The sequence below is a fragment of the Alosa sapidissima genome, chromosome 5, assembly GCF_018492685.1.
Source record: "Alosa sapidissima isolate fAloSap1 chromosome 5, fAloSap1.pri, whole genome shotgun sequence".
Taxonomy (NCBI): domain Eukaryota; kingdom Metazoa; phylum Chordata; class Actinopteri; order Clupeiformes; family Clupeidae; genus Alosa; species Alosa sapidissima.
This window is the reverse complement of record NC_055961.1, coordinates 27975896-28001547: the sequence shown is the minus strand read 5'-3', so window position 1 is coordinate 28001547 and position 25652 is coordinate 27975896. Positions and strand designations below refer to the sequence as shown.

Below are 25652 nucleotides of genomic sequence, written 5' to 3'. Positions count from 1 at the left end.
ACTAATCTATCGTGGCGCATGTAATTTATCACAAAAATAAAACAACTACAGTATATCAAATAAGTTTCATTACAACTGATGGCCTATTGGAGAGCATGATTCAGTTTGGGTGCGACTTTAGGTGACACTTTAACTGAGGCTGCGTCACCTGACTTCTCTTGCACTATGGCTCCCCCTGCAGGTTCCTGCTGCTCATGATCCACCACTCTTACGCTCCCTTATAACCTATTTTCTAATAAGCAACAACATGCACAGCGAGAGCCCTTGAGTGCTATGGACACAGATTAATCAATTTGTTCTTTCAGGACTTTTGAAATATGACAGTGACTAATCTAATCTGTGGGACATTCATATTTCAAGGATACATTTAGTCATTTTGCACTTAATAAATAAATTTGTTAATAAATTGCTAAAGGGAATTGAGTGTTCCAGTATTTGCATTGAGTTCAATGGTAAGAAGCCTACTAAACTGCTTGAAGGATACCTTTCAATTAAATATCAATAAAAGAGTCTGTGGTGGTGGGCCCGGCAGCAATGTTTGCACCAGTCATAGCCAACAGGCTGGCTACTCCAGTATCCCACAAACCCACAAATAACATGACTTAAAGGTAGAGCTTGTGATTATGCCAAAAGGCCTTGGGCACACAGTGACACTGAGATGCCATTCCCCCCATTACAGTAATTTCCTGTGTATTAGCCGCACTGTGTATAAATAGCAGGACAGTGTTTTATGCAAGTAAAAAAGAACAAAAAAAACATAATTTATTCCATATTAACTGCCCCTGTGCATTAACCTCATAGCTGAAGAAATTTTGCAAAATCAATGTATAAACCGCGGCTAATAGTCTGTGATGGTGATGATGATGAGAATTCATCTGTCTGTTTCTCTACCAGCCGACATGGTAACCACCAATTCAATCCGCTTTTAACCAATTAGTTAAGAGTGAGAGTAGCACCTTATCAGCAGTTCACATGACACCACAGAAGGCCTCCATGTTAAAGATGTCAAAGGACCTCATTTAGCTTGGCACACAGAACAAGCCTTTCAGTGTTTGAGAGAGCAACATTAGATGAAGACGGACCGTCTGAAATGCAGAAATGAGTTAATGTCAAAAGCCTGAAGGGTGTTAGCAAAAGGTGTGTGTGTGTGATCACTGTGTAACTGAAGGGTGAATCTAAAAGTGGGAAGATGACCAAAACCAAGCTGTCTGACAAGGCCAAACACAAGTGGCAAACAACACTTATACTATAGTGACCTGTCTACGTCTGTCCAACATGCCTAGTTTGTAGAGTATTTTATCAGATATAAAAAGAAGGCTTTGGATGCAACTTTACAAATTGCACAATATGTAGATTTAGAGATGTTGGCTGTTGATTATGTCACTGAATATGTGCTGGGGTTGAACTTGCATCCCCTCATCTTCCCACAGGAAATGTGCTACTTCTATTGTGATCTTAAAATGCAAAACGGCTGCTTTTAACTGTTGCAAACTCTTCACATTAAGTGTTAAATGCAACAAGGTTACTTCTAACTGCTGTAAACTCCTTACATTAATAATGTTCCATGTCTCCCATCATCATATTCAGCCATTCTTGTTTCATACTGTGTTTGTCTGTAGTGTTTTAATTACCATTTCAAGAGATCATCTCTCCAGCGCTGAATCTTTTTAATAAAAAGGTTCACACAGTCATTACATATATGTGCAATGTTTGAGCATTTAGCTATTTTCATTAGCCCATCTGTATATTTCATTAATCATTCTAACACTGTAACAGCAAAAGAGATCAGTCTGTTTGACTCAAGATGAGGACTGGGAATCTGCTGCAGTGCCAATGGTGCTAGGAGTAGACGTGGTGTTGGTCAGATCAGCAGGTTTAGGTACAGGAACAGGTAGCGGTGCAATGGCATCTGATGAGGCATTCATCAAACCAGGTGCTGAAGAGCTGAACTCTGGTGGTATTGGTGCAGTGACTGGCAGGGCTGGCGTTACTGTGGAAGGCAGCTTTAAGAGTGACGGGGTCATCTTTTCCCCAGAAACGCCGAGGGGGGACCCCTGTACGGGTATCTCGGTCACTGATGGTATAGAAAAGGGTGTCATTGGTCCTTCAACAGTTATGGGCACTGCTGCCTTTGCTTCAGAGGATACAACAGGGGCTTCTGATATACCAGGGACTAGGCCCACTGGACCTGACAGTTCTGGTGCCAGAGTTGGTGACAGGACAAAGGCTGGTGCGCCGTTCCCAGCACCATTAGTTAGGGACGGTCCATTCATCACCGGCATGTCTGCAGCAGGTGAAGCTATGCCAGATAGATTGGGGACTGCTGCTGTGGCTTCAGGGACAAACACAGGTGGCAGTGGGGCATCTGTGGTGATGATGGGCGCTGCCATGTCCGGCGTAATCCCAACGGGCACATCTGTGGCTGCCAGGCCTGGCACTGCTGGCACCGCTGCCTGCTCCACTCCTGCACTGGCACCGGCAGCCTGAGCCTCCGCCTGGGCCAGCTCAGCAGCCTTGCTCTCCAGCTCGTCCATCCGCCGCTGCACCATCCCAGGCATTAGCTGCACGTAGGTGCCCATCAGGCGGTGGTTGGAGCGGATGAGCTTACCAGCACAACTGTCAACGCAACGCTCCTATTGGACCACAAACACCAGCAGGCAATGGGCTACACATCAGTAAATTTACATGACATCAGGACCAAACACATCATCTAGGCCTATTACACAGCATCATCAATTTACGATTTTCACCTGCAGTGATACGTTGACAAACAATATCACATTTATATCTCAACCACCTAACAGATGCATCTAGCTGACCATACAGCGAGGATGACTAGTAAGACTCATTCCCTCTTCAATTTCATAATGTCTTAAATTTCGCCTTACCTCGTCCATAGTAAGAGCTCTGTAATTGAAGTTGGTTGTGCATCGCTGGAAGCAGATCTCGGTCATCCGATTGTAAACTAACAGAAAATCCTTTAACTGAAAAATAACATATTTAGTTAAAACAGTAGTTTATTCTACTGGACTTTCTAACATATAGCCTACGGTTAACGTTAACTTACATTTCGTAGCTGCTGTACTTGATCCATTTTAATACACCTGCAGTCCCCGAGGAAATTGGCCTATGTATCTCGTTTAAATGTAATGTGGTGCCTAACGTCTTAATTTATCATTGATATAGTTGTAATTTGTAATACAATATCGCCTATGTTTCACGATAAACAACAGCAATTCTTCCCAGACGTGTAGCTCATGACTTTCAGAAGTGCGCCGCCATGTTTCTTTTCGCCACGCCTACTCGGTTTCTTCTTCGTGTTACAGTAGGAACAACATTCGGTAAACATGAATGCATACAGCCGCTTACTGTGGTGGAGTACACCACATGTTTAGACTGCTGTAGGTTTAGACTGCTGTAGGTTAAATGCTGCTGGGCTTTAAAAAATCCTCAGTTTAGGATCACATGAAAAAGTGTTTATACTAAATGTGCATCAGTCTTGTTTCATGAGCAAAACACTTGACTAAGCTTCTCACACAGACTTAGCCTAACCTTCAACCAATTCCTTGAACATAAACCCGCTGATATCAATTCACTTGACCTCAAAGGCCTACTGTATTGTTCAAGGTCCTCTTACAGAGGCATTTTTATCATTATATGAGACCAATGTCCAAAGGCAAAGTCTTTATTGTTAGCAAGCAGTGTTGGGTCAGATTACTATGAAATGTAGGCCTATCTATTACTGAGACAGACTTAGGCTACACCATATCTATTGCATTTTAAATAACCGATTATAATCTGAATACTTTTGGATTACTTAAAAATAAAATACATTGAATAAAAAAGACACTGCCAACATTATTCCACCAATATTTATTTTCTTTTTGCACTTGAAAGTAACACGATGTAAGTTGTTTACCTTGTAAACCTAATAATTACCTAATAATGGCATCAAGCTCATTTTGATGCTACTCTGACTTAAAATACGTACGGAAAATAGCATGTCTGACATTGCTAATGGACATGATGTAAAGCTATGTTATGTATTCAGGGATGGGTAGTATTTCTGATACATGTATCTAAAATATGTATTTCAAATACAAAATACTATTTTGTCATTTGTATTTTATTGGGTTGAAGAAAATGACTCTGTATTTTGTATTAAAAATACTTTATTGGTGTGTATTTTTATATTTTAAAAATACCGCAAATAATCTCTGTGAAACATCTATGTGACGTCATAAAGCAAAATGATGTATGGAAGCTGGTGCTGACCTATACCAAGACTTTTGAATCAGGTCTGTCCGATTTGTTGTGTAGTTTGAGCAGACTCACGACTAGAGCCCGACTGATGAATCGGTGTGCTGATATTATCTGCCAATATTAGCTGTTTGCCGATCTATCGGTATCTGCATTTATAATTATTTTAAAATTAAGTAAAAAAACATTAACATTAGTGCTACGTCCAACAGTAAAATAATGTTAGCTACTGACAGTAGCCATAGGTAGTTAGCCACAATGATAGAATTAGCTAATGCCATTGTTTGTCTAGGGCAGGGTTGTCAAACTCATATTAGGCAGTGGGCGGGATTTATTGGAATGAGACCACGTGGGGGCCGTCATTGTCATGGTCATTTTTCTGCATGGGTATCAGAATGTTGTTTGATGATACTTCTCTACTATACCCACTTATGAGCAAACAAGTACAAGTCATACTGCTGTGCTATACTTCTCTTCCCTGCCGGAAAAAAAGCAGTGACCAAGAATGACCAACATAGGCTGGCATAGTCAGTTAAACCACCAATGTAAGACCAGCAACACCAGCTAAAATGGCCAGCTTCAGGTGGTACGACAAGCAAAACAAGCCAAATACCATTGTAAGCTGGGTAAACCAGCTGTAGGTATGTTTTAGCAAGAGCTTTGCTGGTCTAGTATCACAGAGGTTGTAATTCGTCCGTCACTCACGGCCCTCAAACCCGCCACCTCGACACACACTGGCATGGGAGTCGAATGCTCTAACCACTGAGCTAAAAGCCCAGGTTTCCAACTCAGCGGTTAGAAGCGTTCTTAAGGTTAGGGCTGTGAGGATTTACACGGGCAACTAGCACGCTAGCTCAGTCTGCCTCTGTTACACAAGCTGGTTAACAAGCTGGTCAACCAGCAAACCACCTTAAAGATGCTCTAAGCGATGTTACACGGTTTCTAAGCTAAACATTTTTTTGTCAAACAGCAAACATCACCTCACCATCTGCTAGCTGCCTGTGCCCTGAATACACTTTGGTCTCTGTGGACAGCCCAGGCTCTAAAAACGGCAACAAAAACAGCCTGGTCCAGCCTGGACCATAAATACACCAACGAGTGCGTGTTTAGGAGATTTTCAATTGCACAGGAGGCAGGGAGAGAGTAGCGAGCTAGCTCCTGTTTTCTTTGAACATCAATGTTACCCAACATCGCTTAGAGCACTTTTAAGCTGCTCTGGCTGGTCCGGCTATTTTTTTCAGCATGGTTTTCCTCTTGAAATACAATTACCTCTTCCTTCCTGAGGATGGTTTGTTGTACAGCACTATGTTTAATCAATTTATCATATCATAGAGACATTGCTTATTATACACATTGATGAAGAACTGGATTCGATTTTTTTTTACCTTCCCTTCCTACCCAAAACATTTGGGGGGCTGCATGAATTCTGCTGTGCCTGATCTGGCCCCCAGGCCTTATGTTTGGCACAACTGATCTAGGGCGACCATTCATCTGAATTATAAGCCCTCTGACCGGACCAAAGTAGAGTGTCCTCCTTTGTGGGCATTTGTCCACCTTTTTGGCAAGTGTTCCAGAGCAAACAATGCTTGTAAGTAGTGATAATGCAAGTGCTCCAAAGCAAATGAGACTTATAAGTAGTGACAAAAACAACACATTCTCTGCAGTCACACATTACATATAGGAAGCGGCATGCATTGCATTTGCTGCGAGGTTGCGCTGGGTTAAGCGAATGGCCCAAAGATTTATGTTGTGGTAACACTATTGCCAGAGAGGGTTAAAACGGATCTTTGCCATTTTTGCTACACATGTAGCCCCCACTTCCCCTTTTAAACACAAATTGCGTGTATATGTCTAAACCTCACTCCCGATCCTGGTCACGGCACCAATGCCTTGTGTTGATTTGCACGGCTCAGCCCTGCATTCGAACCCACAAACAGCAGTACCTTGGATTCGGGTGTCAAGCCTGCTAACGATCAAGCTAAAAGGCCAAGCTGCTGTCTCTCTTACTAGCATAACTCTTAAGGTGTTGGGAATAAAGTTTACACAAAATACATACTGCACAGATATGCACCAGTCGTTACACAACCGGTATAAGCAAGCAGACATTGGGGGGATCCTCATTTTGGCTAATTTGTCCTCACTTTATAGACAGCCGTGGCCCACTGGTTAGCACTCTGGACTTGTAACCGGAGGGTTGCCGGTTCGAGCCCCGACCAGTGGGCCGTGGCTGAAGTGCCCTTGAGCAAGGCACCTAACCCCTCACTGCTCCCTGAGCGCCACCGTTGAAGCAGGCAGCTCACTGCGTCGGGATTAGTGTGTGCTTCACCTCACTGTGTGTTCACTGTGTGCTGTTTGTGTGTCACTAATTCACCGATTGGGTTAAATGCAGAGACCAAATTTCCCTCACGGGATCAAAAAAGTATATATACTTGTCCTCCTTTTCAGAGTCTGTTTGGTGGTCACCCTAGCTTCTGCACACGTGTAACACCTACTTTCCCCTTTAAACACAAGTTATGACTATCAACTGCTCTTTTCAATGCATTTCTGTACATAACCACTCCCATGAAGTGGCAAAAATAGGCATTCCTTTTTATTCTCTAGCTGAGTCAAGGCTGCAGATGAGTTTGAGCCGTGCCTGAGACACGGATATGGAGGAGGCACTGTGGCTGCTGTTACCTGGTAACATGGGAAAATCAACACGCAACGGAGCCATTCCGCAGATGCAACACACGCAATGTGTTCAAGCCTTAAGTTATATGAGAGTATTATTTTACATTATGCAATTTTCCTTTCCAAATCACACAAAGTATTGCACTGTTTAATGGTGTTAACAATTGTTTGACTTTTTGCCTTTATTGTGACAGGACAGTCTGACCAGGATTGATCAACATGCTTCATCTTTTCATGCAACATGCTTCAACTTTTCAAAAGGTTTGTGGTGCTCAAAGGCAATAACCCCGTAAATTATGACTATGATTATTGTGCAAAGAAATGGACAGATAGAGACTTACAAATATAACCATCAACACATTTAAAGCCACCCTTACACCAGAAGACGTGGCCAAGAATTGGGAAAGATTCTTGAAAGATTATAGTCTTTTGAGTAAAGCTTGAATGGGGGATATTAGCTAAAAGACTCCAATCTTTCAAGAATCTTTCCAAAATCTTGTCAAAGTCTTCTGATGTATGGATAGCATTAAGCATCTTGCTGTGAAAAAGATGCCAATTGCAAAGCATGATCATCGTACATAGCGTGACCTGTGTTTTTTGACTGAGGGGCCCATTAGATATTAGGGTGATATTTTTCAAAGTACAAAAATACAGTATTTTATTTTGATACATAATATGGCTACACTATGTTGTAGTTTCCATACATTTAAAATGAGGGGTATTTTGTATTTTATTTAAAAAAAGGCTACATTCTGATATATTTTGCCCTTCCCTGTATGTATTGAAACACATTATTAAAATGTAATCAAATAATCTGATCATAAATTGTTTTAATGTAATCGCGTCAGCTTCTTTACTGTTGACTTTACTGTATTGATGCTTTAATGTATTGATGCTAGCCATCTCGTGATATTTTAAGTAGGCCTATTTGTAGAAAATATATATTTAATTCATTTTAACTGACCCGCCGGCAAATGACCCGAATATCATTAAAATATTTTGTTTATGACTCATAAGCGCGGGAGACCGCTTAATTTCGGGCAGACCGCGCAACACTGGTAGGTAGGTAGGTTGGTAGATAGAGGCCTACTTTCATCCCAAAGGAAAATTTGGCATTCAATATCTTGTAGTATATGCCTAGGAATAAGGAAACTCACATTCAAAACAAAAAACAACATGATGAAATTACAGCTGTGAAATTGCATATATTTACCAGAATTACTACAGAGAACTGAGACTTGAAAATAATATATGCCAGTGGAGCATGTGCAGTCCTGCAACTCCTCATTTCCCCTTGGAAATTCTACATAAACTCCAGGACTGATTTGTCTCTTGTTTAGTGCTGCACTGGTGGTTATTGCGGCACTTTGGACTTATTGTTCCTTATTTTACTTCCTATAGTGACAGTAAATTGTAATTGCATCTGGTCAAAAGGAAGTTGCCTGGGCATATATATTTGTTGTTTGTTATAATAATACATTTAAAGCAGGTCTAAGCATAATACCAAGAATTCTTGAAATATTTGATAATATTGTGGCATGGATGTGGTGTGCTGAGAGCCCTGTTTGACCCTGATATAATTATAGTGCATGGACTTGGTCAGGGTTAGTAGATGTAGGCCTATTTTAGGTCTATGTCTTTCAAATGACCAGACCATATACTCTTAAAAGGCGTCACAACAAAGTCTATGATGTTAGATTTTAACTGATGTCCTTGCAATTCTGGACAATACATACTATGCAATCAAAGAACAGGCCTGGCGTATACAGTAGGCTGCAATTTACTTCATTTAAAATATGCTACACGTGGATCATGCGATTGATAGGCATTGGTCCTCCTGTAGCTTTGGAACAGCTCACGTGATAGGTCAGCTGACAATATGAACCGATCACAAGACCAGCTGTGACTTGTTGTTGTTGCTAATAAGGTCTCATTTCGCTTGATAAAATGACTTAGGTCGGAATGTTTTCATAGCGTAGACGTTTTGGAACATCGGCGTTGCTTTCTTCATTCGGGGAGTGCGCCACGACAGAACTCCGCAGCCGGCCAGCCACCTCTCTGTTTTCCTTCCTGTTTTGTTGACGATTGCACCGCAAAAGCACATCCTTGAACTTATGTGTGACCTGCAGTAGCCGAATGTTAGTCTTTCAGCTGTGACTGTTAGCGGTAGAGGGTGCGGATTTGGTGCGGTATTTTTGAGTAAACTACTGGAATAACGATCGAGAGAAGAGGAGAAGAAGCTCGCTAGTGACTTTACTTTTGTGCATTGTAGCACGTTGGTAGAGCTGCAACTCGTTTCACTTTATGGAGGTTTAAAGTTAGCCACCATGAATACGTTCAAAGTGTCCTTCTTTGGCTTTTCTTGTCTCTTCGTCACGGTGACCTTGATCCATTTCGGTTCATCAATCCCTCTGCAAGAGAAGAATTTTGGCCAGTTGAGCTTTGTAGAGCAATTGGGTCGTTTTGGTGTCCGGTTCAACTGGCGCAACCTCACGTGTCCTGTGTGCAAAACAGTTTTCACCATCCTAGACATCGCATTGTTGGTAAGAACACCATTATTAATCACACAGGTTTTGTCATCGGTCCTTTGTCTTAGCAACTTGCAGTTTCAAAAACTGGAACATCGGGTTAGTAAGCAAAGCCTAGCCCATGCCAGTCAGCGAAGCAGTTTGAAAACAAAACCAGTAATAATAAATGGACTGGTCTTGACACCATGTAGCCTGTAACCTGATGGGAAAGACCCCTTCAGACCTTGTTAGTCACACATTGAGTCAGACTAAGACTTAGAAAATATATCACCACTGTGGCAAAACTGTCAGTGCATGCATACTCATGCACTGTGAAGAAGGGGAAGTGTTTAATTGTGTTAACCACAGCTTCATGAATATTTATATGCCCCCCCACCAACACCCATGTCATCTTTCCTGTTCACAGAGCGACACGAATAAGGAGCGAGTGGCTCACGCCGTGGGCGAAGCTTGCACCCGCCTGCACCTGGCAGACGAGCATGTGTGCCGCGAGATCACCGAGCTGTTCAGCGACGACTTCATCACCACGCTGCAGCAGTCCATCCTGTGGCCGACGGAGGCCTGCGCCGTCCTGGTTGGCCCCAGCTGCGGCCGTTTCGACATCTATGCGCCTTGGAACGTCACCCTGCCGGCCGTGGCCAAGCCGCCCATCACGCCGCCCACGCCACCCAAACCCGGTGCTCCCCAGAGCCGGGTGCTCTTCCTCACCGACATCCACTGGGACCGGGAGTATGCTGAGGGCAGCAGCGCTGACTGCAAGGACCCGCTGTGCTGCCGCAACAGCTCGGGGCTGCCCAGCTGGAAGCACCATGGCGCTGGCTACTGGGGCACCTACAGTAAATGCGACCTGCCGCTGCGCACTGTGGAGAACCTCATGGAGAACGTGGCCAAGGACGGGCCCTGGGACTGGGTGTACTGGACGGGCGACATCCCGGCGCACAACGTGTGGTCTCAGACGCGCGCGCAGCAGCTGATCGAACTCACCACCATCTCAAGGCTTATTCACAAGCACCTGGGCCCCAACGTCATTGTCTACCCGGCCGTGGGCAACCACGAGAGCACCCCGGTCAACAGCTTCCCACCGCCCTTCATCCACGGCAACCGTTCATCCCACTGGCTCTATGATACCATGGCGGAGGAGTGGGCTGTGTGGCTGCCGCCTCAGGCCCTCCACACCATCAGGTGGCCAGACGCGCCCTTTCACCATCAATTTTATGTCTTTTTGTCTTACGGTTGTAATGTGTTCTTGCAGTTGTCCCTCTCTGATGGATGTAATCTTTCTGACGGTTGTAAATTTTGCCTCTTATAATTGTCAGCAGTTGTAATTGACTGATATTAGATTAACTTGGTTACCTCCAGGGAGTTGCTGCTATAAATAGTTTGCCCTTACAAGTGGATTTTCTTTTTGTCAGTATTTGGTCTCCGTTAATATATTGTTCAATAGCTTGTCATATTGTAAGATGAAACGGTGTGTCCTCCAGTTCCTTGTGTTCAGTGTCTAGTATATCCTGATTTGGGTCCAACTTGTAACATATCTTATGCTGATGTGTTCAGGCGTGCTGGTTTCTACACCGTCCAGATCCAGCCAGGGTTGCGGCTGGTGTCCCTCAACATGAACTTCTGTGCCCGAGAGAACTACTGGCTCATGGTGAACTCCACGGACCCAGCGGACCAGCTGCAGTGGCTCGTCCACATCCTTCAGGAGTCCGAGAACAAGGGCGAGAAGGTAGGAAGACCCCTGAAAGATGGATCATGGTCATCAGAGAACCCTGACAAAATGCATTGTCAAACAGTAGCACTTGCACTCAGAAACAGCCATACCTCCTCAAATGAACGTCAGCTAGGCTGTCATAAAAGCCCAGTGATTATCACTTAAAGGCAAGTCACCCCTTTTAATATTACAGATAGCCAATCATCTAAGAACCTTTATAGATGTATCATGGTCATCCAAAATAACCATGCAAGTTAATAAAAGAAAAGCTCTCTTGGCTTACAGTAGGCTCAATGTCTGCCATCATGCCATCTGTGTTTCTTCACTATAACGTTACAAATGTCCTATCTGTGTTGGCGTTGAAAAATGTCTGACTGAAATGTTTCAACATTAAGGCAGTGGTTAGCTATTCTGTTGCCTGAGAAGAGCCTTCAGTCTTAATTCCTGTTCTGACTTGCCAAAGAGGCCGTCTGGGATTAATCCAGTTAGATCAAAGCGATCCGTTGCAAACACCATAGCTTTACTTTACTTAGTCTCCATGGTGTTAAGGATAAATTGAGGTTTTGACTAAACCTATATGATCCCTTTTTATTTCAGAGTAATATGATGCAGCATAGTAGTTTAATTTTATTTATTTTTTCTTTGCTGTTGAGTTTGTGAATTTTAACAGCTTAGTAAATGTACCTTCACTGCACCCAATATAGCTCTTCAGTGGAGTTATTATTGATGTCTCCCTTATTTCAGGTTCATATAATAGGACATATCCCGCCTGGACTTTGTTTAGCCAGTTGGAGCTGGAACTACTATCACATAGTCAACAGGTCAGTGCCACACTAACCTCCGTTCATGGCCCTCTGCCCATTCCATTCTCCAAATCCTCATACAATGCCTAGGAACCTCGGTACAAAGTCATGAGGGTCTCCCACAATACATTTTGTGTGTGTGTGGTCCCTGTGTCTGTGTTCATAGAATTATCAGGATCTATCATGGGTTCACATGAATTTGATTTGGGAATGTGTAAGCTGTACAGTACAATGTACCCAATGCACTTTTGAAACCGCAAGACTGAGAATGAGGTTAACAAACTTTGCAAGCTTTGACAAAACCCGCAAACATTATTTGATAATCATGTGATCCCTGACCTTTAAGACTGACTTGTGTAAACTTTAGGAGTGGTTGAATTATTCTTGTTTTTGCCTGAGCTTTGCCTTCATCGATGTTTTTTGTTTTAAATGCACCAATGTAACATTTTACAGGTTTCTTTCTCGGTCACGATTGTTTCAGTTAGTTATCTGTGTGTGGATAATGTTCCTCTTTTGACCTAATTTTCATTTTTATTGAACTTAGATTTGTGTGTGTTTCTTTTGAAGGTATGAAGGCACAATCACGGGACAGTTCTTTGGTCACACTCATATTGACGAGTTTCAGATGTTTTACGATGAGGAGACCATGACCAGGCCACTGGGTGTTTCCTATATTGCACCAAGTGTCACCACTTTTGTCAACCTTAACCCAGGTAGGTTCCATTTTAACTCATCTTGCTCCTGACCTTCTTTTTTTTTTTTTTTTTTTTTTTTTCTCTCAATATACTATAACTTAATCATTACTTAAACATACGATGTTGATTATGCTCATTGTCAATTAATCTGACTACTATTTTCTCAATTAATCGGTTTGTTTGATATAATGTTAGAAAATCAGCCCAAGATCATGTCCTCAAATGTTTATTTTTTGGTCCACACACCAAAAATATAGTTGACAATTAATCAATGAATTGTTGCAGCCGTAATCTAAATTGATATGAACAAAAAAAAACTCTGAGATGGAACTTGCACAACATACTGTAGTACATAGATAATGGTGGTGTTGGTATGCAGCAGAGTCTTCCAGACCTGTAGCTGTGGAATATTGTAATGTCATCACTGGTCACAGTTGAGGGCCTGGTGAATTTTTATTTTTTTTATTTTTATTATTATTTATGTATTAACAAACATCTAGTAGGCTTCTAAATATAGTACTGGTAAACTTAAATCCATAACCTTCATTTGTCCATCATACTAACTAGCTAGTGGTTCCATCAATGTTTATATATTCTGGTCAGCACAGTAGTGGTGAGTTTCAAATAACTATGTTGCAGTAGATCTCTTGCTGGCATGTGGAGTGTTCAAGGTCAATGCTCTCTCTATTGCTATAGTGCAAACCCAGCACTGGATTAGCAGAATTGATGTTTTTGTTTTTCTCTTCGCTAGGCTATCGTGTGTATTATGTTGATGGAAACTACCCTGACAGTTCCCGTTTCGTGCTGGATCACGAGACGTATATCCTCAACCTCACCGAGGCAAACAACCGTCCCAATCCAGCCTCACCCCTCTCTGCTGCTGCCCCCGACCCCAACCCCAAATGGACCCTCCTATACCGGGCCTCCAAAGCCTATGGCCTGACCAGCCTCTTCCCATCTGATTGGCACGGCCTCATTCAGACCTTCCTGCAGGACGACCGGTACTTCCAGACATACTGGTACCTGATGCACAAGGGCCACGTGTCGGAGCCCTGCAAGGACACCTGCAAGACGGCCAACATCTGCTTCTTGCGCAGCAGCCGCTACCAGGAGCTGGTGCAGTGCAACATCTTGAAGGGCCTCGGCCACAATAAGCCAGCATACGTCCGCAAAACAATGTGTTAACGTTTCGAGAGTGTGGAGAGGATAGACTGGTTTTGGATTGTAGTCCAGAAAACGGATCGGGTGAATTATTTTTAGGATGCTGTGAAAAACTGCATGTGTGACACGGGTGTATTAATGCAGTCCTGGCTATTGACATTATTGACTTCCTTTAAACGTGGGTGTTTAAAGATGTTTTGTTCTCCATGGACTATGTTGAGCCATGATTTTGCTGTCTGGCATTAATTTGGGACTTATTCATTTCCTGATGTGTTGCACAAAAAACTTAAACCTCAGAGTGGGCCTCTGAGTGGGCCTTGGGTTACACTGTGCTGGTCTTGGGTGTAGTTAAACCAATAATAGGTCTCGGATGTGTTTTGTGCGCTCAATTTCCAAAGAATAAAGAAATGTAATGGGGATATTCATGCCTTAAAAGTTCTCAAGTCTTGTGTGGTTTCTTGCACATTGTTCCTGGCTCTTTTGTAACCTATTTGCTTTGGCAATGCACTTTTGGATTATATGACCAGCAAGCAAAACTTTGTCTCACTGATTTATTTTGTGTGTGTGTGTGTGTGTGTGTGTGTGTGTGTGTGATCCTACCACCTAATGCCCAAAATGAGCTGGGCTTCTTTGTTTTCTTTTTTTGTTTTGTTAAAGTGTTAACCTACTGTTTACTGTTTTGGGAGTAAGTAGTTGTAATTTGTCCTTTTACAGGAATGCAGGTCTTCTAGCTCATTGATCTCATTAGTGATTTAAAATCACTTTGAAAATTATTTAGCTTAATTATGTGGTCACATGGAAAAAGTATGCATCATCCTGTGTGTACATTGTAAAATTTGAACGACCATTGTCTTTAGAATATTACTGTAAACCGTGCACATCAAATTAAAAGTTAAATTAATTAAACTTTTAACTTGACAATGACAACATAAAGTTCTTCTTATTGCCCTTGTGAGTTGTTTGTTTTCTGGCACCCTTAACCATTCAAGTTAATTATTACATGATTTAATGAATATACTTAATATAACTTAATAAACCTGAATTATATCAGTATTACAATTTACAGTATATTGTAGACCCACATGTAGTTGAACTGAAGCTGAAACTTGACCTGATCGTTCAGTCTTGTTGGTACTTACTGTACTAGACTAAGTTACTCCAAGGAAAGAGTAGTAAAATAATTTAATGACTGATTTACTAGGCACTTTGATCAGTGACAAGTACATGTTTAACAACAGTTAATTCACTACTGGTAGTTAGAAAAGTAGATATGTGTAGGGGATTAAACATATTTAGTAAAAATAGATTCACAAATTACAACAAACATGGTCATGGAGGAAGTGAAAGTATCCCTATCCTGGTGATTGACCTCTATTACTGTCTATTATGTATCCGACTCATCTGATGGGGGTTTTTTTGGGTGGGGGTGGGTTATCCATAATATTGTATCAATGTTTTCAGGCCACCAATGCAGTCATGAGTGTGTGTATGTCTATTGTCAATCCTCAATAGGACACAGGGACTGCAATGTATAGTGCAGGAGGCTCCACCTAGAGGTGTCACTTGTAACTACAGCAATCCTCTCCACACTCACAAGTGTGATTTTAGTCCTAAAAAACATCCTGTTTTATAGATATGCTGAGGTAATACAGTCATAAAGAGTAGTGTTGCAATGAGTGTGCAGCAGTTATCAGCTATCAGGCGGTAATTTATCAGGCTTATTTTGTCAGAATTAACCTGTGGGATCTCAAATTGGTTTGAAGGAAATTAATACATGATAATATCCAGAGCAGCAGACAGATACAGGCCCTGATAAGTGCAGATCTGATGCAGAACCTCACTGATGATGTGTTCAGACCTGTGTCAGCAGATGTACAGTTTAGTCACAACTTAAACTCAGGCAGCAAACCCAGGCAATGGACATGAGCAAGTAGTACAAATGTGTGCAAGTGGGAGAATGGCGTGAAGATCCACCAAGCGAGGAGGAAGGAGGAATAGCAGCACAACATACAGGTAACCAACCTGGTGAGAGGCAGGAAGAGCCAGGCCCGGGGTCACCCCATACCTCCAAGTGTTGCAAACCAACCCCTCTAGCATCAAGTCTAAAAGGAGGCAGATCAAATGGCCTGCAGCAAGTATGACAACACTGTGGAAACAGTTGGATGATGACACTGACCAAATTCTGGAGGCAATGGGGAAGGGAAAGCCCGATGAGAAGCTACAAGACATGAAAACCATAATTGTCAGCATCGCCGCTGAACGGTTCGGTAAGGAGGAAGCAGAGACAAGGCCTCACAGGAGGCTGGTTGAAATGGTCACTCGGGCAAAGCAAGACAAACACCTCCAGAGGGAAGGAAGGGTGCCACCTGGTTCAGGAGGAGGTGAGAGCAGCAGTGGAGGATATAAGAGCCTGCAAGGCAGTGGGAATGAAGCAGCAGGGAGCTTGAATGGGAGAATGTGCTGAAAAGTGACCTGGTCTGAGCTTTGAAGAGCTGAGCCTCACCTCATCAAATTTTGCATCCAGGCAGTAGCCTATATGATGTGCTCCCAAGCCCATAAAATCTGCAGACTTAAGGCCCGTTCACACCAAGAACGATAACTATAACCATAACGATTAAAGCGTTCACACTGAACAACGATAAACAAAGTCTCTCGTGTTAAGAAATGTGACGGCTAATTCAATGGGTTCTGATAGGCTATTAGCATTTGATCGTTGTGAAAATCGCTCTGAAAGTGATCCCCAACGATATCGTAGTACTTCATGTCGTTATCGTTATAGTTTATGTGTGAACGTCGTCATTCATATTAACGAGAACGATATTAATTTATAGTTATCGTTCTTGGTGTGAATGGGCCAGGAGCGTAGTAGTCACCATGCCCACTGTGTTCCAAGATGGGAACCATTCAACACAGCTTCTGTTCAAAGGCACTTGAAGAGGGATGGTGCCGACGATCAAGTCTTGAAGACAATCAGCACAGGACTTGAGTGAGTGAAGCGGTGCCCTCAAAGAAGACCATTGACTTCGTCAGAACTGGAGAGCAGCCAATTGCAGCTACCACCATGTAACCAGATACTGTCCTTGTGTCTGAATCCACAAAGCAAGTTGTGCTGCTGGAACTAAAAGTTCAATAGAAAGATTGCCGAGACGAAGCCTTCGAAAGGAATCTCTCCAAATATGCAGTTGAATAAACTGTTGAATATGCAGAACAGACAATTGAGGGGAAAAAGAAGCTAGTTTATAGCACACCTGATCTAGCAACTGTATAAACACATTTTAATTTAGTATTTGCTCAATAGCCTTACCTGCAATTTAGCAAATTTTAGTTTATTAATGTTAATTCTCATATATTCCTGTTAATTCCCATGAAAAATGTCTAACTTTGAAAATTTCCTGAATGTTGCAACCCTACTCTGGATGTATGCAGACCCTTTGAGAGGTTGGTCTGATCCATGACTGAATGTCAGCCAGTTCCACAGGCCAGCAACTGACACAGGAAGTGGTCTGGTGCAAGTCCAAGCCAGGCCTGTGCAGGATCATGGTCCAGAGGAAGTTGCTACTTGCGAAGAGTGTTTTTGACACATTGACACCAAAGATTCAAACAGTAGCATAAATTTATTAATAAACACCTTCAACATTAAGAGCCATTGTTCAAGTCGTTGAACAATTCAAGACATTATAAATCCATTCAAACCTCAGTAGGTTACATACAGTATGTAGTATCTTTATCCACTCACTTAGAATTCATACTCTTTTATGTCTTCGTTTTCTGGCAGTGAACTTGTGGTGGAAGTATAGTGAATCCCTTTCATACCCATATGTCAGAATGTCTGTCAAAATAATGATTACACATGTGCACCAATAACAACATTCAACTCACTATATTGTACCAAATAGTGCTAAATAGATGTACAAGATACAAAGTATAAGATTATACATTTAAATATATTCCTAAATCTCCCTTTCACAGATTGAGCAAGTATCCCATCCCTTTTTCACAGGTAAATTACACCACGGAGAAGTCTAGGATTTCTGAGGACTGAATCATAGACTGACCAAACAAGTCGATCCAAAAATATGTTTTATGTACTATATTCATATTGTTTTATATGAAAACATATTTATGTTGTAAGAGCTTAGGATCCATTCTCCTGAGTTGGAGTGCTTAGTTGTCTCCCCCTACTCGTCTTGTGTCCCCATTCGTTAAGTTTACTACAACGAGGACGATTTGTCTTCAGTGAGGGGAAGCAGACATGTCCTGTCCACTTACACCTCATCAAGGGTCACAGAAGGACAGAGTCACACCAAAGTCCTCTTTGTAGATGTCCCACACCTTCGATTTGTGTGGATTGTCCAGTTCTTCCCTGGACAGAAACAACCTGGAGCGGTGGAAGAGAGGAGATGTAAGATGTGAGAGTATGATGTCTCACAAAAATGCATCAAATGAGTCAAATCAGAAGTCAAATAAATCGTACTTATTATTCTCAACAAAGGAGGTGTTGAACCAGAAGTAGAAGGGGCAGTTCTCATATCCCTTTGGAAGACCCTGTGTGGAGGTTGGATTAGTTTTACTGCATAAGACAAATCACTGTACAAGTATGCAGATGTAATCAAATTGTTGGTCATTGTGCAATACAGTATAAGAACTTACAGCACTGGATTCAAACATGACCTTGATATCCCCTGAGATAACCGGACAGTCCTGTAAACTGATGACCACGGCATTATTGCCAGTATCTGGAAACAGCTGTAACACCAATCAAGCCATGAATTAGTTACTGTAACTAAAAGTAAACCAACAAAGAAAAGACAGACAGACAAACAAACAAACAAACAAACAAACAAACAAACATCAACCAATATCAATAAAGAGGAACAGCAAGAGACAGAGAGCGATAAATGAATATCATTACAATTATTTTCAAACTTTTCTTACCGCACATTTCTCCTGCTTGGCACAGACACACTGGAACACAAGTTCTCTCCTCACAATAATTTTTACTGTCAGGTCAATGCCACTGCCTTTGCCCACACCTGCATATGGATTTGTTTGAAATATGATTTTTGCCAACATTTCTAATGTGTACACAACACAGTATTTACCATTAGCAGTGTGTGACAAAGATGGAAATGCTCATTATTTATCACTACACAGCATATAAAAAGGACTATTTACATTTCACTTTTATAAAGCGTCTCAGGTTTAACAAGAGAGCTCAGTACATTGGACCATTTACATGTTTGTAAATAATCTATAGGCGGACATTTCCATGTCCAAAACCCAGTGTGAGCAAGACACTGCGTACTGCCTTAAAAACAGTGCATGTGTGTATGGCAGCCTTTGTCAAAAGCTGAAGAAGACCTGGATACCTCACCTGCGATGGAGTGAATGCGGACGCTCTTTATCCTCAGGAACCTGTCAGGGGGCAGCTGACGGTTATACTTGGTCTTCATGACTTCATAATATCCAACGTACCTGCTCTGAAGACATAACAGAGAGTCCCGAGTCAATACCCACCATTCGCCTAACAAAGTATTTCTATTTTTAATTCTGCCATTTGCAGTATTGGCCTCGGTTGTAATAGTTTCATGCACCAATAGCTGAACTAGGTTTTGCACTTGCACAAATATATTTTTTAATTTAAACTTTGGTTAAAATCATGTTCAAGCTCAACAACACGTGATGATGTAAGCATTAATGTGCACCTGAGAGGGTGTCTCCACTCCCTGGAACTTGGAGCTCATGCTTTTGTCAGTTCTCCTCTCTCCAAAGTAGTCCAGACTCTCCTGCAGATTATAACAGGAAAGTCATATTAGCATACGCGTCAGTGTAAAACCAAAAAAAAAGCCAAATACTGTATATGAGCTTGCTAACCTGAGCGCTCTCAAACTGGTCACTGTCAATTAGCCATGTGCAGACCAGCGTCCCAGTGCGCCCTGAAAAATATGAAATAGTTATGTCATGTTGCAAAGCACACTCACCAGTGTCTAGCATTGGATGAGGAAGAGTTCTGAAGTTTTAAAGTTAAAGGTCAGCTATTAGGCAGACAGAGACCTGCAACGGTCAGGTACTGATTCTCAAACTCAATGCCTTCCACTACACTATTACACAATAGTACAGTAAAACAGATGCAGACATGCTACCTGCTTTCAACATCTCCTAAGATACATCACTGGCATTTAGTTTTCAATACAGTCATTTCCTGTGTATTAGCCCCATTGTGTATACCGCAGGACAGTGTTGTATGCAAGTAAAAAAAACTAACCATATTAATTCCATATTAACTGCCCCTATGTATTAACCTCATAGCTGAAGAAATTTAGCAAAATCAATGTATTAACCGCGGCTAATATTTGGGAAATGATGGTAATGGTTTCCAGAATAATGAAGACTAAAATAATATCACATTTCTAGAGTCAAATCTATGCTCTGCAGTGTGCACAAGCGTTTGAAGCGGTTGAAGCGTTTCAATTCAAAACAGTGAAGAAAAAAAAATGACGTGAGAAAAAGAGAGGCTGCCGATGCTTCTGGTAAGCAAAGTCATATAAAACGCCACACAGACGGCACACAATTGACACGCAACGTTCACGCCGCGTACCCAGTGTGAAACGGGCCTTACCTTTCCCTCCTTTGCAGTGAATGGCAATAACATTCCTGGAATCAGCTGACATCCACTCCCTCACACTGGCAGTATACTTCAGCATATCACTAGCAGAGACAAACGCAAGAATATTATAAACACAAGAATGTGACATGCAATTCGCTGAAAACAAAGGGACCATAAAGTTATAAGAGATCAGAAGTCCAAACATGAGTGGACTTCTAGCACAATGCTCATGTGTTTTAAAAGACCTTAGAATACACAGTAAACCACAGTACCGGTAGATCCTGTAGTGGAACAACATTATATGAAAATGTGCATAGTGTAGCAGGTGATACTTACTCTAAAGATGGCACATTATGGTCGTCTATGAGCACGCGCTCGACTCTGTAGTGGAAAAACTCGTGATCATAGCCCTTTTCACCTGGCAAGTCAAACAGGATTTGTGTTATGTAGTGACAAAATAGATTTTGAAATATCCATTCTTTCTGTTTATATGCACATTTTCTACGAACATTTTCTACAGTTTCAGCGGTCTATGTGTTCACTTACTGCAGAGGTTGTACACTTTGTAATGATCAAGATGTTTGGTGTCAAGGAATCTTGCCACCTCCTGTAAAAAAAAAAAAGAATCAGACACATTCCATAGTGCGTTCCTCTACACAATACAAGCGGTCATCTTAAAACACAGTATACAAGCATGCACTGAATTTTTAGTTTGCTATTGAAAAATCTATTTGTTTTTGAGGTCATCTTTCTCTATTCTATATCTCTGCTGGTTTAGTCTTTTGTTCCACTGAATCACTGGAGTACTGATGTTCTCAAAAAAAAAAGTCTTGCTCACTTTGATTGGATTTCTGTAGAGAGACTGCTTCCCAGAAGATGGAAAAGACATGGCGATGACTCGATCTGGAAAGAAATATGATATGAGGCAACATGGCTACTAAAAAAAAAAACAAGCACTCAACACAGTACTGCCGCCCTGGTGCACCACCCATGAATTACACCCACCTGTGACATACGTAAGGTCAAGGTCAAACCCATCTTTCTGATAGCGCCGCTTGTTTTCTGAGACCTGCACAAGTAAAGTAAACTTTCAATTGAAGATCATCCATGTTCACATTCCTACTGATGGTAGCTGCAGTGTGACAACTGTCTAGGTTGTTCCCCAAAAGCAGTGTTGTGCCACAACCATCCAAAACTAAGAAGGCAGTGTTTAATAGTCTTTCTATCATTTTAAGACATGTTGTGCCACAACAAAGGTTTTAGGAAACACAGCTCTGGTATTACCAAGGGTCTCTGTCTAGGTCCTAAACTCACCATTCTCCTGGTAACTTTCTCCAGCTCCTTCTTCTGTGAGGCCAGGCGAAAGACACGGAACAGGATAATGATTCTCAATGCCTTCAGGAAGTTAAACACTCTATAAAGGCACAGAAGATACACAGTAAAGTCATTACCTCTGATTCACAGTAGAATGTAACTAGATTTAAAGATCAGAAAGACAAGAGTGACAGTACCTTGGGATGAGGCTCACTCCTGAGAAGTCTGAGAAAGTATAGATCATAGTGATGACTAAAGTAACTACCACAATGCAGGTGTCCATGATATTCAGCTTGGAGCTGTAGTACACTTTAAATCTGCAAAACAAAATGTCATAGTCTTTCTGAATATCTTATGTTGAAGGACCACATGCCTTGGTGTACTATCATATTATTTTACATTACCATAAACCATCATGGTATACATTAGGAGTAACTACTGTGATAAATTTGACTATTTTTCTATCTTTAATATGAATGAAATGTCATGCTGACGAAGTCTTTGTGTTTGACGATCGTCACTGCATTTCAATCAAGATGAAATTCATGTTAAAAACGAGTCAGCGAAATATCCAGGAATAACTGCCCGATAGAAGCGAACACTTCCTGTGCATACTTCCTATGGTGAAGGCAATCCCCTGAATCAGCACATTTGTGACTTTCCTCCTCCACATTGTAGGTCCCATTTCAAAATCTTATCCTCCCCATTACCTCGTATGTATCTAGAGAACCCTACTGTTGTTACTCTATAGCCTTAGAAATAAAACTGAACAACGTGGTCACTCTCAATATAAGTAGAAGAAGGCAGGTTTTGTTATATACGGTCACTTCTGCTGCAGCTTTAGCTGCTTTGTCTCAACTCACATGTGGATATTTAACATCAAAATCCAGTCACCAGTGGTGTGGTCATTCTTTCAAGTTTCAAGTTTTATGGTGCAAGTCTGCATTGCTGGACGCTCACTATCACAGCACGTATAGTTCACTGACACTGTTGATTATTTACTGCACTTAATGTTACTTTATGCGTGCTTATTAGCCAAACCACACAATCACAAATAGAGACAGAGAGAACAGATCAAGTAGAATATGTAAGGAGACCTTCCAGGGCCTTCCTTATCCCTCCACAGAAACTCTTTAGGATAGTCACATTCTACTTTTAGTCTAGCCATCCACACTAAATGTGCTAAGAGATAGCAGACAGGGCTAAAGGGACATTTCTGAAGCCATTTGCCCCCTTACATGCAATCAATATTGTGTGATTATCTATTTTCAAATCTTAATGTTTGTGTTGCAATTAGCTAACGCTTTTATCCAAAGCGACTTACAGCTACCAATTGCCAACCAATCTCCGTGGAGCAAATTGGGGTTAAGTGCTTTGCTCAAGGGTACAACGGTAGCAGTTGGGAATTGAACCTATGACTTTTATGGCTACTGCATGCTAGCCAAGCTCCTTAATCACTACAATATCAAAATGCTCGCGGCCTGGCCCATATCTGAATTCCAGCACAAAGCCTGAGAACCTAAAGCCTAGCTGAGAGAGAAAGAGAAAGAGAAAGAGAAAGAGAAGAGAGAGAGAGAGAGAGAGAGAGAGAGAGAGAGAGAGAGAGAGAGAGGCAAGCCTTGGAGTGACTGATCCAGGGGTCTTCCTTACCCTTCCACATATACCCTGAGGACCACATCCACCAGGAAGAAGATGGCAATGGCCAGAGAGATAGCCTCCAGTGTGTCCCCCAGACCCGCACGGTTCTGCTGGGGAATGGCCAAGTCAGCGATGACCAGGCAGATGTCCACAATGATGAGCACCACACCGAACACTCTAAGGGCACACAGAGGAGACACGTTTGCTCATTTAGTCGAAGCTTTTATCCCAAACGACTTACAGTACAGATGTACAGTAGCCTACACATACAGGTGTGTTGTTATTGCAGCGTTCCTGCAGATCAGATTTATTGAGAATATGCATTATAACTTGGTTAAACTAAAATACATTTGGGAGAGGAAAATGTTAGTCACAGTATGTAAAAAATGTAAAGCATTTACCGAAAACCAAAGGACATCACAAAAGGAGTAATCTTCTTTCGGACTTTTCTAAACGGAGAAGAAGCAAAGTTATGCAGAGTTATGAAAAAGGGTAGTCATTTCTGGACATGTAACTCATGATTAGACCTCCACTGCACTTCATCAAGCGGTTAGAGATGATGAGTCCCTGTGCTGTGTTTCATTTGACAGCCTCCCTGGTCATTTAGGTTTTTTTTTTTTTTTTTACTCTTTTGATCCCGTAAGGGAAATTTAGTCTCTGCATTTATCCCAATCCGTGAATTAGTGAAACACACACAGCACACAGTGTACACACAGTGAGGTGAAGCACACACTAATCCCGGCGCAGTGAGCTGCCTGCATCAACAGCGGCGCTCGGGGAGCAGTGAAGGGTTAGGTGCCTTGCTCAAGGGCACTTTAGCCGTGCCTACTGGTCGGGGTTCGAACCGGCAACCCTCCGGTTACAGGTCTGAAGTGCTAACCACGGCTGCCCCCAATGTATGGCTATCCCAGTTCAATATGTCTGACCGAGACTGTATTTCACTGCTGAAAGCTCCATAAAATCTTTGTGTCCGCCTTTTAGGATGGTCTTTCAAGACATGTGACTTCATGAACTCAACTAAAAGTAGCCTGCAACGCATCAACTGTAATACCATCTACATCAATATAAACTCTGCTTATGTGGTGAAGATAATTATGAGTATCATTTGAATCATCTGTGAAAAACCATCGTAAGCCTGAAGAATAAGATAAGAGTTATAGATTTACTGGTAGAGAGTATCAGGCTCATCAGTCTCCTCTTTGCCATCATCAATCTTGACTTGAGCTTCTTCTTCTTTATTTCTGAAATAAAGGGGAATACCATTTAATATCACAATACCATGGACATCACCCCATGACATTCAACCAACACCAAAGATGATTGTGCAAATGCATGACTGTTCAAATGGAAATGAAAGTGTTACATGCTATTCTAGATGGAAATGTTTTGTTCTAAAAAGACAGCCTAAAGGTTACAAGAGCTTGTGTAGTGTTCAGATTAGCCTGAAAGTTTTCGACTTACCCATTAACCTCTTTGGCATCCAGCCCAGGGTTAAAATGCACGGATGACATGTCAGTTGGATCCTGATGACACAGACACCATCAATACACCCACAGGGCCAGTGATAGGCCTACATTTTTGGCTATTTTAAAGCAAGCAAGACTTGAAATTCACTTTACTTATGGTGCATCATGGACAACCAGAGTCGTTCACATACTTAAATGCAATTTAAATGTTAATAATAATACGAATATATCAATTCTGAATACAAAAGTAGATAATATGATGACCTACGGTGTAGCCTACTATTAATGTTTAAGGGGAAAACCATGAATGTGCAAGAAAAGTGCAAACAGTAACATTGCTGAAACAATTATGTGTAAGCTGTTAAAAATCTCAAATTAATGCAAATCAAATGCACTTGTCCAACAATTACCAAGTGCATTTACTATCAATATTGTCAAAGGTTTAAAGAATACCAATTCCACATAAAAAACGATACAAACCGGACAGTTCTCGGAGGAGGACGGACGGAATGCAACCCTTTTGTTTCCCTTGCGTTGTAAACTTTGCAGTATCAATACGTTACTTTCCTACTTAGCATTTTCAAGCCCATTCCCTGCCTTGTGCCGACTAACTGTCTTTTGAAATGTAGTATCTGTCTTGTGACTTACCATGAGGATACTAAGGAAAAGGTCCAAAGGTTGCTCGTGGTATTTTTCTTTCCTTGCATCCACAGTTATTCCGCCGCCCCTTCTCTGCTAACGTAGCGGTTTTGAACTTCCTGATGCGCTCCAGAAGCCACTACCTTTTCCTCTCCAAGTT

The 25652-nt window shown here is 41.8% G+C and overlaps 3 protein-coding genes across 4 annotated transcripts; 1 reads left to right on the top strand and 2 right to left on the bottom strand.

Annotated features, from left to right (window-relative positions):
- Window positions 1–1650: 1650 nt before the first annotated feature.
- On the bottom strand, window positions 1651–3344 carry timm10b (translocase of inner mitochondrial membrane 10 homolog B (yeast)). The gene is made up of 3 exons (XM_042093296.1): window positions 3068–3344; window positions 2889–2984; window positions 1651–2633 (listed from the first exon to the last, which is right to left on the bottom strand). The coding sequence occupies exons 1-3, from the start codon at window positions 3092–3094 to the stop codon at window positions 1800–1802; spliced, it is 957 nt and encodes a 318-aa protein (XP_041949230.1). The 5' UTR covers window positions 3095–3344; the 3' UTR covers window positions 1651–1799.
- A 5476-nt stretch (window positions 3345–8820) lies between these two features.
- smpd1 (sphingomyelin phosphodiesterase 1) lies at window positions 8821–14776 on the top strand. Its single transcript, XM_042092919.1, has 6 exons — window positions 8821–9473; window positions 9865–10640; window positions 11013–11184; window positions 11914–11990; window positions 12540–12685; window positions 13419–14776. Exons 1-6 carry the CDS (start codon window positions 9258–9260, stop codon window positions 13850–13852), a joined length of 1821 nt encoding a protein of 606 aa, XP_041948853.1. The 5' UTR covers window positions 8821–9257; the 3' UTR covers window positions 13853–14776.
- A 2647-nt stretch (window positions 14777–17423) lies between these two features.
- tpte (transmembrane phosphatase with tensin homology) lies at window positions 17424–25633 on the bottom strand. Of its 2 annotated transcripts, none has more exons than XM_042092740.1 (19): window positions 25502–25633; window positions 24849–24910; window positions 24554–24628; window positions 23789–23836; window positions 23400–23564; window positions 21947–22066; window positions 21750–21849; window positions 21441–21504; window positions 21274–21338; window positions 20982–21042; window positions 20772–20853; window positions 20448–20536; window positions 19703–19764; window positions 19534–19614; window positions 19203–19308; window positions 18764–18861; window positions 18479–18574; window positions 18303–18373; window positions 17424–18206 (listed from the first exon to the last, which is right to left on the bottom strand). In XM_042092740.1, the coding sequence occupies exons 1-19, from the start codon at window positions 25502–25504 to the stop codon at window positions 18104–18106; spliced, it is 1551 nt and encodes a 516-aa protein (XP_041948674.1). In that variant the 5' UTR covers window positions 25505–25633; the 3' UTR covers window positions 17424–18103. The 2 variants fall into 2 exon arrangements, with proteins under 2 accessions (XP_041948674.1, XP_041948675.1); XM_042092741.1 differs by lacking the exon at window positions 25502–25633 and adding an exon at window positions 25334–25482.
- Between the last annotated feature and the right edge of the window lie 19 nt (window positions 25634–25652).